Source organism: Sphaerodactylus townsendi, linkage group LG09 (assembly GCF_021028975.2).
Source record: "Sphaerodactylus townsendi isolate TG3544 linkage group LG09, MPM_Stown_v2.3, whole genome shotgun sequence".
Classification (NCBI taxonomy): Eukaryota; Metazoa; Chordata; class Lepidosauria; order Squamata; family Sphaerodactylidae; genus Sphaerodactylus; species Sphaerodactylus townsendi.
The window spans coordinates 60,230,781-60,245,786 of record NC_059433.1 but is presented as its reverse complement, the minus strand read 5'-3'; the positions used below and the strand labels follow the sequence as shown (position 1 = coordinate 60,245,786).

The window sequence follows — 15,006 nt, the reverse complement described above, 5'->3', positions numbered from 1 at the left end:
TACAGATACAGTGAAGTTTGCAAATCATTATGCGGTCATAAATTGCTATAGTAGATGATTAATATTTTGCCTATGAATGAAATCCAGCCTCTTTGGGGTGCTAAGATATGAAACAGATGCTAAGAAAACTAACATGTTAAGAAATCTAAAATTAGCTTCCAAGTGGTCTGGTGGAATATAACGGGGAAAGTATTGAGAGGTCAAGAAACACATTGCAGTTCTTTAATTCAGCGTTTCATCTCTGTTTAAAAAAAATGAAAACTAGTTACTCCAAGAAATCTGTGCACAAGCCCATAGGAACATAATTGCTTATACCAAAGGGACAAAGAAGTTTATTTTTAGCAGTGTTTTTTTTTTAAGTATGCCTTTCTTTCAAACTTCTGGAGATTTTATGGTTGCTGAGTTAAGAAATTCCTGGAGATTTAGAGGTGGAATTTGGGGTAGGAAGGGAGTTCAGTAGGGATGTGAAGCTGCAGAGTCCACCTTCCAAAGCTACCATTTTCTCTAGGCAAATGGATGTCTGTAGTCTGCAGAACAGTTATGATTCTGGGAGAACTCTAGATGCCACGTAGGGGTTGGGAAACCCTAGGAGATTACCCTAACCTGGCACAAACCATCTGTTACACTGGTGATCCTATAGTCCTTTGTGTGCAATCATGTGCATGCTGTAAGCAAAAAATAGGAAGCTTTCAATACTAATCCCAAAACTGGCCAAAGAAGAATGAAAGAGAATTTCTCTGACCCTCTCGGAAGATGGCACACAAGGAAATTTATCAACAGAACAAACAGTAGCTCAAATCACATTATGATGAGAAATAATTGTGCAGTCACTCAGACAAATCTAATGTGAATAACTGCCTGTTGCCATCTAGAGTGCAATCCTAAACAGAATCACATTCTTCAGAATAAGTGTGAGACGTCTTCAGACTTATTCTGAACAGGGCAACTCTTCAGAATAAGTCCAGAATGATGTACCTTGTTTAGGATTACTCTGCCAGTCTACTCAAGTTATGATTGGTAGGCTTCCAAAATTAAACCAGAAACATGAGAAAAGGAATGCTAGCATTTCCCTGCTTCCACTTCAGATCAAGATGCTGCAAAAATGACAGATGTAAATATTTTAAATAAAAATGCTGCACAAATTGATTGTATCCCCAGTGTCATCATATAATTTAGTAGGGACTGGATATACATTGCATGTACATACAGTGAATATACAAATGAGGATCAACTTACTCATCTCCTATTCTCTATATATATTTGTTCAAAACAATTTGTGTAAAAACCCTGGGCGCATTCAACCTGTATGCATTATGATATTTCAGAATTAATACACACTATAGTGGATGGGGTTGTACGTACAATCCCACACCTATCACATATATGTTCACTGTACATATGTAGTGTTTGTAAAGTTCCTTGTCTTTTCACAAACCAGACATATAGAGCAAAGAAGCGGGATTAAAACAAAGACTTGAGATTTTTGTGATGGTAACATTCAAAATGAATATGTCCCTTTGAAGCTGATCCTTTTTCCTGACTCAGCATGGGCCAAAAACAGTGCCCCTGGAATGGTAAAAACACTGTTCCAGGGGCGCAATTCGCACAGTTGCCCCCTCTGCAACAAGGCAGCACCATGCTTCCCCCCCCCCCCAACCGGTGGCGAAATGCTGTTTTTGAAACTCGCTCAATGAACGAGTCTCTTCAAAAATAGTGTTTGTAACCCTTTGCCGAGTGAACGGCACTGGGTCGCAGCGTTTTGGCACCTCCATTTTGTTTGCCAACTTACCTTCTCTTCCTGCGCAGCTCCACAGGGACAAGGGGACATGCCTCCTGCCCGCCAACCCCCGAGGCATTGCCATGGTCATGGGGGCGTGTCCCCTCATCCCTGCAAAGCTGCACAGGGAAGAGAAGGTACGTTTACAAACACAGTGGAGGCGCCTCTGTGCGAAGGGGCCTCTGTGGACTGCGGTCGGGAACATACAAATGGTCCTGGGGCTCCACCAGCATCATATATGCTGGTGTGCTGCCACTGCAAAAGCCCATGTGGAACAAGCCTAAGTGCATCTCAGTAAGAATAGGGGCCTCATGAGGAAATACTGGGAAGCAGGTGGGTAGATAGCATTTGATAAAAGGGTTGTTGTTCTTTTTAGTCAGTGATATATTCATGTAATCATTTCATAGATACAACTGGATAGATAAGAGCCTAAACAAACTTTAATTAGCTGATACGTTCTCAAGAAGCTGTGCCACTTCTGTTTATATATAGGGAATTACATGGTTGAAAATATCCCATAAGTATGTTTTGACAAGCAACATAAAGCCTGAAGTAATATATCTCTGAAAGATGGGTACACATTAACAGCCAAGAAACATTTGGATTGTCTCTGCATGAATCAGCAGGAAAAAATTCATTTTGTTCATGGCAGAAAACTCTTGTTTTAATGGTAACTAGCGAGACCCGGCCACACGTTGCTGCGGCAATTGTCCTTCTCATCACACACAGATGTCAATGCAGGTCCAATGATCCGCAGCATAGCCTTTTGGGGTGGTCAAATGGAATCCCTCTTTCCCTTTTCAATTCACATTGTTATATGGTGGTGTCTTGTTTTTTTAGTATAAGGTAACCCTTCCCATTCCACAACGGAACTGTCCAGAGTGCGAATCCCACTGTCCATGAGGCTGGTTGACACGCACAGTCCTGGCTTGGGTAAGGCAGAACTGGGGCAAGGAGTCTATCCCAGTCAGGCGGCAGAGGCAGGGTGATGAGGCGTTCAGATCGAGGCCAGCGCCCTGGGTTCTTAAAGGGCCATGTGCAAAAGAAGCGGAGCCAGTAGTGTTGGTTCGCCCCCACCCCGCAGATTTTCTGAGAAGGAAAAGGCAAACTCCAGCTCGCTTTTATTAAAAGAGAGCTGTGGCGAATATGGGTGAGGATGTGGGTAAGTGATGGTTGGGTGTGAGGGAGGGCAGAGTGAGGTGTGTGAGGATGAGCTGGATGTGTATGAGAGTATGTGTGTTGTGTGGTAGCAGTGAATGAGGAACAGAGAGTGAAAGTTACCTGCGTGTGAGAGGGGGACCCCACCTGACGTCTCACACAGCAAAGTGTTTATGTGTTCATTTCCACTCGTATTACCTAACAGTATTACCTATTTACTGTTTTCACTGCTCATCTCTGCCCATCTGCATGAACATTCTAAGGGCATACCAACCCCTCAGGCCACAGACATGCCGCATGGACATTCTAAGGATGACAGTTAAACACAGCCAGCTTCATGGCCTGGTGTGCCAGGAAAAAGGCGTTTTACCTGGCTCAGGTATGGACTTTCGGTGATTTGAAGGTCCAATTACCTAGCCGCAACAGGGAGGAATGTCATGTGAAAATTTGGGGGCGATCTATCCAGCCGTTTCAGCATTAGGGCATGACTAACAAAGTCACTGTTAGCTTTTTATATAGAGAGACTAGTTTTGATGGTTTTAATGGTATTCATATGGAATAGCTTCTTTTCACCTTGTCCCCAAAGGGCTGATAAAGTTTAAACTTTACAAGGAATATTTTTCTTCAAAGATTAATGAAAAATATTAAAGAATTTTGCATTGTTATCAGAAACTAGATCAGGAGAAGGATCAGCTATATATGTAAATAAATAGCAAATAATTAGTAAATAATTAATAAAGTGAGGCACCAGAACTGACAAGTATGACACCAAGATTAATAGGGTGGAAAGAAGGTGTTTAATGCTTCAAGCCCTGCTTGGTTTTAATAGCTGAAGCTAGGCTTCCTGCTCTGTTATTCCTGCTTTTAAAAGACTTTGTTCTTTAAAACCGCAAACAGTAGCAGTTTATTCAATTATGTCATATCTTAAAGAGAAAAGAGGTAAATATTTGGGCAACTACATCATAAAATGAAAGGACTGGACTCTTGGCTGTAGCATTTGCACTATGCCCACAACATTTATCTGAATAAGTCTACTAATCTTTAAAGTGTCAGAAAACACCAACATGGTTATGCTTCTAGAATCTGTCACCAGTTAATGGAGAATCTGATTAACAAAATTTTAGATACATATCACAGATATTATTGTAAATCCTGGGCAAGCATTTTCTCTTTTCTCCTCTTTGTTATTTCAAAGAAAAAATGCTACAAGAGCAACAAGAACAGGAAAAATAAAAACATCTTACTTAGCAAAATGACATAGATTCTGCATTACAAGTTTCCAAATCACCTTCAGTTTGCTGTGGATCTTTCCTATTCCTTAAATCAGTTAATTTTATCAGTTAATAAATCTCCAGACATTTTTCTGTCTGTTCTTGAATTAATAGGCAGTTTCTCAATACAAGTGTCTCACAAACACAATTCTAACTCCCATTATGAGATGTGACACAATAGGGCGCAAAAGTTTAGGAATTTTTGGTAGATAACTGAACAAGGTCTCAATTGACAGAGAAAAAGCTTAGTCTTATACTAGCTTTTATTGTACTCTGAACAAGCTTGCCAATAGTTTTTTGCTTGCAAGCAAATTCACCACTTATGGGGAAAGTCTGCTCTCAAAGACTTAACATTTACCCTGTAAAATACCATACATTCTAGCTACTTTATGTGGTGTAAGATACTCTCATGAACCAGCCGGGTTCAGAAGACATTGAGGACTCCTCTAATGAAGAGTCAGCAGGAGGCCCTGGCTCCTGTCTACAGCCAATAGTAGAAATGACACGAGAAGCAGCCCCTGTGGGGTCAGACATGAACCCACAGTCAAACACCAATTGAGTGACCCTGCAGCCCTCCAACTCTGTGGAAAGCCAGATGCCAGCCTGCTCACCCCTCATCCCCAGAGCCTCAGGAACAAAGGAGGAGAACACAGGGTCCTGCTGGACAGAAGATGAACTGTGCATCTGGCAGCACAGCACAGGTCCTGCATGGACAGTGAGGAGGAGTATTTGCAGGACCCGGTCCAAGCCAGCCAACAGGTACAAAACATTACAGGCCCTCTGAGTAGCCTCACCTTTGTAACCAGCTGGAAAAGTATAGTTGTGTGGAAGTAACATGTTGAATTGTTGCTGACCTTGTGGTGACTGCTTTGACCCCACTATTCTGTCTAGACCTTGGCCTGAATCTCTGCACTTGTCATTGTGAGTGTTGGAACTTTTGTGCTTGACTTCTGGAATACAACTTTAACTATGGAAACTGGACTCTGTATCCATGTGAGTGGGTTCTGGGGAACCATGACAAATAGCACAGATGTAACATTTAAAAAAAATCTTCTTAAACCAAGAAGATATGGTAAATGCCTAATATCATTATGGCCTAATATGGTAAAAGCCTAATATCATTATGGCCTAATATGGTAAAAGCCTAATATCATTATGGACCTCCAAATTTCACTAGCAATGATCCAACCCAAATCCCTTCCCATTCTATTGGAAAATGTTGCTTATTTACCAGTTCCATGTTGCAAAGGACACTCCTATTTTTGTGACAATGGTCTCCCACGATAATTTTTTCAAGTTCTGTACACTTTCTTAAATGTAAGTTCTTATGTAATTATCTTTCTAAGAAATTGTTTACTTGAAGATACTTAAATAGGTTAATCCTTTGGTTACTATGACATTCATCATTCTCAGAGTTGATAATTGTATTGTTTCTAGTTACGTTTTCATGAGTATCAAGGTTTCCTCATTTCCACTCTTTAAATGACTAAAGCTGGACATTCTGCAATATATCTAGTTCTCTCACCATACAGAACACTGTATAAACCAGTGATTCTCAACCAGAGTTCTGTGATACCCTGGGGTACCATGAGAACGTCCCAGGGGTACCCTGACAATGCTACCGCCTGCCCCCCCTCCACCGAATCAAATGGATTTTGAAGGGGCGGTGGGAGGGAGGTTTGGAAACCTCATGGGCTTCCTTTAAACAACATTTAAAACAGCATTGTTTTATTTGCCTAAATGCAGTGTGGATTGGGGGGGGGTAGATTTAAAGGGAGCTTTCCCTTTAAATCCCCCCAAATCCACACCGAATGTAGGCAGAATGTGTGAACCCAGACCAGATCACTTTATAGCCAAGCTGTGTCCAGTTTTTGTTTGGGGGGTGAAAGGGGAGTGTCGTAGACAGACCCTCACTAAGCAGAGTCGGAGGCAGCTCACAGCTCGTTCAGAAGTTTAATGTAATCGAAGCACAAAGTACGGAAGGGTGTAACAGAGCACCTGGAGCTGCTAGCCTGCAGCCGCATCTTATTTTCTGCAAACTGGTACACAGCTTTCTCCAGCATTTCTCCTAGGGCTATGGAGACAAAGGGGATGAGAGAGGTGGCATGGCTTCCCTGGTTTGATGCCAGGAAGCTGGGGGTTCTCACAGCTGGGGCCTGGCTGTGACTCCCAACCTGCACACTCTGTCTAAGCCTCTGGACCTGAGGGGACTTCTGATGGTTCTGCCTGAGCCTCTGGGCCAGCTCCTGCAGGTACTGCTGGAGGCTCAGGCTCTGAGCCTGTAGGCATTACCTGAGACTCTGGGACCAAAGCTGTGCCCTCTCCCATGTCTGAGTCCTCATCCAAGGAGTTCCCAGAAATGCTGGGCTGGGTCATAACATGAAGAGACAGAAAGGATAAGAGGGAAAAGAAAACACCAAAAAGATGCACTTTCTCCAGGCAGGTTTTGGCATCGGTGTGTGTGTAAGTGTGTGTTTGTGTGCACCCTGTTGCACACAAACCATATGGGGGAGGGACGGCTTTTAGAAAAGATGCACAACTGGCAATGGGGCACTCCTCACATGTAAATGGAATAAAACAAGAAGATCCCATTGCAAACCCACTGCAGAACAAAGAGCCTCAGGGTAAGTGCTCTATGTATTATAGGCCAGGAGCTTCTCCCCATGTTTTCTTTCCCATCATTCTCTGGGAAGGCATCTTTAACTGTGAGGGCCAAGACATTCAAAAAATTACATTTTTATTTTCTGTTTACTAGATCCAGGAGATGGCATGTGTTCATGGTTTACTAATTTGTTTTTTCAATGCTTTGAGGAATTTTAATTGCAGCTGGTGTATTAAGGACTAGTGCCAATCATGAACTTAGTACTGAATCATTATCTACCACCATTAAAGACAATAGCCAACATAATATTTTTACTTGGAGAGCCAGTATATTGTGCTCTGTCAGGCAAACCACAGCACAAGTTATCAAAATGTCTTTTTTCAGAGTTGAGCCAACATTGAAGCCAGATATCCTTCTGAAGAAAAGAAGGGAAAGGATACAGGAAGAAAACAAAAGAGATAATTTGGAAAGGGCCTTAATAAATGTAGACGAACAAGGGAGGTGGAAGTGTAGCATAATCAGTGCAGAAGGACTGGTGAAGTGGAAGTGTAGCACCGAAGAAACAGCTAGGTGTCATGACTGTAGTTCAGGGGTCTTCAAACTATGGCCCTCCAGATGTTCATGGACTACAATTCCCATCAGCCCCTGCCAGCATGGCCAAGTGGTAAGGCTCATGGGAATTGTAGTCTATGAACATCTGGAGGGCCATAGTTTGAAGACCCCTGCTGTAGTTCTTCTGGCAAGAAGCCAGATTTAACTAGGAATTGATAACATAAAGGACTAGTCCCTATTTTATTCTTCATTTAGAACAATCTCCAGTCCCAAACAAGCATGATTTGATATCTGCTTCATGCATGACAAGCATTTTGAATAGCCCAGCTTAGCCTAAGCCTGTCAAAACTTGGAAGCTAAACTACAGTTGACCATCATTAGAACTTGGATGGGAGACCACTGAGAAAGACATGGGTTGCTATGCAGAGGAAGGCAATAGTAAATCAGCTCTTCTCATGTCTTACATAGAACACCCCATGGATGGGGTTGCAGTGACTTGGTCAACAGTATATTCTCCTGCTTCATGTAAAAAAATTTCTACACTAAGAAAGGAATAGATTGTACTAGTAATGACTGTAATTCTTGAAATGGTAAATCAGATAGCTAGAAAAGGTTCCAGTTCAATAACTTATACTCATGTATAAGTTGAGTTTTTCAGCACATTTTTGTGCTGAAAAAGCCCCCCTCGACTTATACACAAGTCAGCTGTATTTTAAACAATATTTTAGGGTTTTTACTTTGTCAGCCGCCAGGGGGTGCAGTTTTTTTGCTAGCAGCACCAAAATTTCAGAATATAATCAGGTGACACTCCTGATGATACCAGCCAAGTTTGGTAAAGTTTGGCTCAGGAGTGCTAATAGTAGATGGGGCTACATTTTGAGGGTCCATAACTTTGGACCCCCTGAACCAAAGTTCATTAAACCAGGGTGGTATCATCAGGATAATCTCTTGCTGATAACAGCCTGGTTTGGTGATGTTTGGTTCAGGGGGCCCAAAGTTATGGATCCCCAAAGTGGGTGCTCCCATCCCCCATTGTTTCCAATGGAAGCTAATACCCTGTTTCCTCGAAAATAAGACATCCCCTGAAAATAAGGTGTAGTAGAGGTTTTGCTGAAGTGCTAAATATAAAGCATCCCCCGAAAGTAAGACGTAGCAAAGTTTTTGTTTGGAAGCATGCCCGTCGACCAGAGCTAGCGCATCTACCCACCAACTGCTGTATACATGGATTTCCAAAAGCAGCACCTATTTTCCTACCCAGCTTCTGGATCTGCTTTTCATTCCCCAACTTTTGGAACTACCTATCAACACCTCCCCAGTGTGTATTAGCAGGGGCTTCACGACCTGTGCCCAGCCATACTGGATCAGGCCAACTGCCCTCAGCTTCCAGCATCCAGTTGCTCAGTCCCTGCAAAGGTCTCCAAGCAGGGCAGGGCAGGGTGGTAGGCAGGCAGACAGACAGCCGGGGATCTCTCCTCAGCACCTGCCATCAGAGGGCTGCTGCTGTGCACATTTGGTCAAGGCCATGGGGCACTGCCAGGCCCAGCCCAGCCTCTGCCTCTACAGCTTGTCAGTCACATATCCAGCCTCTTTCCCCCCATCAGTGCGCCATTTGGCCCTGGTACGCCTCTGACCGCGGACACAATTTCCTAATAAACGTGGGGATGCTTCGCAGTGGGCCAAACAGCCACATTTGAAGGCTCACCTTTTCTTTTCCCAATTTTCCAAATAGATTGGGAGGGAGCTGTGATTTTTTTAGGCTAGCATAACTAATTGCCTGCTAGTAGTAAGTTACTTAAAATCCACTTTTAAATGCAACAGGAAAGAGAACAAAGACACCCCCACCCCACTTTAAAGAAAGCCTTTGAAGGCTGAAAGAGGACGGGCAGAGATGCAGCCAGTTCTTTTCAGCTGCTTGATAAGAGCTTTGATTTCCCCAGAAAGTCCAGGTACAGCTTTGGGAAATCCGCTGCAAAATTATTTTGGCTTAAATTTCATAGAGTTTGGAGTGATTCCCTCCAGCTTGGGGGGCGGGGGTGGCACTTGGGGAGGCATTGCCATGCCCAGGGGTGGGCCTCATCCTCTGAGCCCCACTCCCTGAACCCACCCCATAAAAATGTATACTTACGTCACTGCATGGTGCCCCTGCCTGTAGTTTTGAAGGGCTGTTTCAGGGTAGGCTTTGGCAAGCCTCTCACAAAAAGGCACTCAAAAGCACTTTGTGGGACTGCTGCGAGTAGCGCAGGAGATGAGGGGGGGCGGGCGGGCTAGACAGCAAGCCACCTCTTCCATTTTCTTGTTTTCCCCTCCCCACAGTAGGGCAGGGGAGGGGAGGGGCATCTCTCTATTAAGATGCAAAGCAGCGCACGGACCTATCTGGATACCTTGGTCCCCTCTGTCTTACTCACACTTTGTAGAGTTGTTTTTCAACCGAAAGTTCTTCTCTTTCTCAGGTGCCACCACCATGCCTCCTCCTCCTGCTGTTTCTACGGCCACTGCAAGGGCCAGGAGCAGGCAAGGAAGCCAGACCAAGAGCATACTAGCCAGCGGGTGAACGGGCAGGGGCCAGCTGAGCTCCAACTCCTGGAAAGGTGGGTGGCCAAGTGTGCCCCCACATGACCCATACGAGTTGTGCCTAAGCTTACCCCTCCCCCCCCACAGCTCCCTCAGTTATGTGTCTGCACCCCATCACAGAGGGTAAGGGCACAAAGAGAAGGGCCTTTAAAAAATTCAAATTCAGTCTTTCAGATACGCCCTGATCTCAGACTGGGACTATAAAGGGATACATCAGTTATTTATGTCAAGAAACAAATTTCTAGCCATTTCAGCCAAATTTTTAACACTAATGCAATGTATTCCTGTCTTGCTGCTATTTTTCTAATCAGTTGTGATACTGAACATTTTTCCTGGGAAGTTGTAAACAGAGCACATTACTGAACTCCAACCTGGATGTGAACAAAGCATGGGCACATCATGCGTTTCCTGGAAAGGCCACAGCTGGCAAATCAACTGGTTGGCCAAAGTTCCTCCATGCCACAGGGGTCTGTTTACATAGTTGAATCTAGTATCATTTCCAAGCTGCATACCCAGTCTTTTGGGGGAAGTGCAGTCTCATGTAGATCAGGCCGAATCCTAGGCTCTTGACAGGCTACATCACGAACCAACATCACTGTGATGCTACATTGATTGTTTCAAGAATTTCATTCTCACAAGTTGGAATATGAGCTGCAGAACAAATTGATGCTTCTACTGATTGAATTTGCAGGGAGAAGAAGCTTGCTGTCTTGTTTAAACAATCAAGACTATCAGGGGTCTCAGCTGTGCAGTAGCTCTACCGTTTGATTTCAGTAATGGAGAGATATACTTTCTTTCCCAAACAATACAGACTTCCATTTCAGCCAGAAAAAGGAACGCTTCTGTAGTGAAGAGAAGCAGTGATGGAGACAGCGGTGAAGAACTCACTTAGTATATACTCTTATTAAGAGGGTAGTATCTTTGTAACCAGTTCTAGGTTACTGACATTCAGCCTCTTAAATCAATAGCTTAACCACAGCTTTTGTTTACATGTATCTCAAGACATTCTGCAAAACATAACATTATACCATATACATAACAAAGTCAGTCAATGTTATAACATGTATTAAACTTTTTTACGTTTACCCACATTTTGTTTTTCCTAAAACAAAGTCAAGTAGCAATATCTGCAACTATGCATCAGGAATTGCTAAATCTCACTGTTCATAAATATCTCATGCCCTTTTAAAATATAATTAAGTCAAAATCATTTTTCTAAAAGTTTTAGGTAATTTTTGTCATAAGTTAAAAGTTTTCAAGTATTATGTTTACTGTGGAAAACTAACCTGCAGTCAGATTCTGTGCATATCAAAAGCTGAATGACAAAGCATATTAAAATCAAACACTTTTTTAAAAATGTTGGTCCATTTATAACTGTTTCATGGTGATACAGACCTTAATTCACGACAAGACTACTTTGAGAATTTTATTTTACTTTAGTTCCTTGGCTATTGTTCTTTCTGCCCAAAGCCAAGCTGAGAATTTTTTCTTGCATGATTAGCAAAAGTTCACAGATCTCAGAAAAGTAAGCAGGAAGTTTGCTGTTGGAAAGATTTTCCTCTCAGACAGGATGGCGATGGGGGGTTGGGAGGAAAGGGAAAATGTGAAGACTGTTATGACAGGCACTCCACAAAATTAAGCAGACAACTTGGGATGTGTTTATCCCAAATGCTTCTTAAAGAGATGCTACCGATAAAAGTGAAAATCGACCAGGAGGGTAAGGCAATAATGTTTGTGTTTTCATGCTGCACAGGATGTTCTGCCTCATGCCTTTTAGGAAACTTCTTTATCTAAGAACAAAAGTTTCTTCTACCTAGCATCACTAAATTCTAGGAAACTGACATTTAAAACTGCACTTTCAGGACAACTCAATGCTTCAACTCACCCCATTAGCTCTGTGGTGTGCTATCATTTTATAAGGAACTGATCGTTCGTTCAGTTATCAGACAACTTATTACCCACAGAGGGTTTTTGAACTGAAGATGTAAGGGGTGGAAACTGAGGAAGGGGCAAATGTTACATGTGGCTTTAATACTGAACAGCTGCTATAGATCAGGCACACACAAACCCCCGTTGCTCTACAACCCCCTGCCAGAATCCTGTGTTTCAGTGATTATTGTAAATACAGAGTCTGTGGCGCCTTAGGAGCTGCAACTCAAAACTTCACTATCCCCCAAACACTCTTCAATCCAAATGTACCTGAAGCAAACTCTATTCAGCAGGTTTTTTGGAGCCAGTGAAATTATCTGGCCTGTGGGAAGTTCTCAGGGAAGCACCGTTTAAGTGATAGCTTTATAATCTGTACAGCATATGGAAATCTCCTGCCACGAGAAACGAGTCAAGCCTCGGAGGGACCGCAGTACTTTTCAAGACCTCCTGATGCCACAGCTTACATCTTTTGAATTGGGGGGCGGGGGGGAGGGTTGTCATGCAGTCCCTATTTAAGGAGTTCCTTCATGGCCTTCCCATCCCCCTCTTTGCCGGCAAACTTGGCAAGGGGAGAGGGAGGGAGTACCAGAGGGGCTGTTTGTCCACAACAAACTCCGCAAAGGCATCTGATGCAAATCAGAAGGGGGGGATGGGGGTAGAAGTAACTCACCGACACCAAAAACTCCAGAGTGCCCACATAGTCACGCTCCGTCTTCAGCAGCTCATTCAAAACGCACACCCTTAGGCGCAGCTGCTTCTCCAGGTCCTTCCCACTTTCGCCTTTACCTTCACCTTTGCTTTCTTCTGTCATTGTCCCAGCCCACCCTACCCTGTCCACACACACACACAAAAACCCTTCTCGCTTCTCTTTTAGCTTTCTCCTTTAGCTCTTCTGTTTGCCCGGAGAAAGGCGGGGGAAATGCTTCAGGGTTTCCTCCGCATCCGCACAAAAGTTCAGAAAGGACAACAAAAGAGCCCTCTCTGTTCCATGGTACAAGCTGCCGTTCTGAGGCTGGCAGCCTGTGAAGCAGACTCTCTCAGCTCCCACTGTTGAAGAAGCTAGAAGAAAAGCAATGAACTTTTCAGTCCCAAATGTCCTTTTCCAGTAAGGAAGAGAGACCAGCCTGAAGGAAGTGAGTGGTCACCGGCTCCTTGTTGGCTTTGTATAACTGAGAGAGATTTGGAGGCTTCCAGCAGCAGCAGCAGCAGCAGCACTTGGCCATTAATCAAAAGCATTGTATCCATGTGACTCTGACCCCTTTCCCTCCCCTGCACCAAGACTCAGGAAAAAGCAAAGGAAGCACAACCTTGGGAACGCTTGCATGCCAACAACTGCTTGTTTCACACACAAGCTTGTAGTTTTTACTTTGTTCAGGGCTAATTGGAGATCTCCCAGTTGAGAGGCTTTGGCTTTAAAATGTCCCAAACGAGCTAGACTGCTGGGATTCTGGCCCAGAGTTTATTATTCTTTGAGTCCAACCTCCTACCAACAGATTTCCTCATGTACCGAGAGTCTCTTAGAGAAACTATTATCGATCAGATACGTACGCATTGATCTCTACCAAGTTACACATCATTGTCCAGATATACAAAGTTCTTAACAGTATATTTACTAAAGGATGTGTTTTTCATTTGACAAACTCTAAAAAAACACAATAATGTAAACCCAGAAAAGCTGACACAGCAACAGGAACTCTCTGAGGAACAGTTGTCTTCAGGTGGTAGAAGGGCTGGGGATCATGTTGGTTGGTCCTAAGATCCCTGATTTTAGGGATGCCAGCTTCTAGGCAGGACCTCGAGTTTCCCCAGAATTACATTCATCTCCAGACTACAGAGATCAGTTCCCCTGAAGAAACTGGATGCATTGGAGGGTGGAATGAATGGCATTGTACCCCATTGAGGTCCCTGTCCTCTCCAGGCTCCTTTGCCATATCTCCATGTGTTTCCCAAACTGGATCTAGCAACCCTACCCCCCAACCTCCACCAGTGGTCAGGGAGACCTGGTAACCCTACTTAAAGTCCATGTGTTCAAAGTTACATGTATATAAGTCTCATGTAAGCTTGAACACATTTTGTTTTTCATGTCTGGCACCCATGGACCTTCAGCTGCTGATTCATAAACATGGCCAGTGCTGCCCTATGTATATAGGGGATCCATTAGTCTACAACAGGCTGTGGGATAAATGCACATATCAAAATGGAAGGATTTAAACTTAGGACACTGAAGAAATATTTATTTTAAAGGACTCCCATGATCATGCCAGAGCAATGGGACAGAGGTCTTGAAGAAACTAGTCTGTAGAGTGTTCTTTGGATGTGTGTATTTTTTGCTGTTAAGTCACAGCTGACTTATGGGGACTCTGGGATTTTCAAGGCAAGAGATGTTCAAAGGTGGTTACTATTGCTTACCTTCATGTCTTGATCTAGGTCCATGGTGGCGAACCTTTGGCACTCCAGTTGTTATGGACTACAATTCCCATCAGCCCCTGCCAATTGGCCATGCTGGCAGGGGTTGATGGGAATTGTAGTCCATAACATCTGGAGTGCCAAAGGTTCTCCACCACTGATCTAGGTATTCCTTGGTGGTCTTCCATCCAAATTCTGACTAGGACCAACCCTGCTTAACTTCTGAGATTTAACAAGGCTATAGAATATTAGGTCTTTTCATACATTGTCATACCATTTCATACTACTTCCTGTGCAGAGGTTATTGTGCCTACAAACTAGCCAACCATTAAGTCAAAATATGGCAAAATATTGTGATAAGCTTCATATATTACAATATATAATATTCCACTATATTGCTTAACATTTGTTTGTTGTGACATAAGCTTTCATGAGTCAACGCTTACTTCATTAAATACATGAATTGCTACAATCAGTTGCCAGGGAGATGAAAAAATGACAAAATATCAGCTGGGTGGGTGGAAGAATTATTATAAAGAATGGTATATCATTTATTTAAACATTAATCTTCATGAAACAAATTGTAACAATTGAACCAGCATCAAGACTACAAACCCTCTAACTATGTCAATCTAGACAAAGTTAAATCTTCTAAATCTTCTAAATGTTGAAGTTTACTTAGGATGACGCTACTAACATATTTTGTAGGATCATGATCCTTTAAAAAGTGGTGTCACTTA

The 15,006-nt window shown here is 43.2% G+C and overlaps 1 protein-coding gene across 3 annotated transcripts in view; it reads right to left on the bottom strand.

Moving 5' to 3' along the window:
- PREX2 (phosphatidylinositol-3,4,5-trisphosphate dependent Rac exchange factor 2) overlaps window positions 1–13,020 on the bottom strand; it is a 156,707-nt gene extending 143,687 nt beyond the window's left edge. For all 3 annotated transcript variants that reach the window (XM_048507926.1, XM_048507927.1, XM_048507928.1), the window contains exon 1: window positions 12,531–13,020. In XM_048507926.1, coding sequence (XP_048363883.1) covers window positions 12,531–12,671 — 141 coding nt within the window. In that variant the 5' untranslated portion in view covers window positions 12,672–13,020. The remainder of the gene's footprint in view (window positions 1–12,530) is intronic.
- Window positions 13,021–15,006: the final 1,986 nt, after the last annotated feature.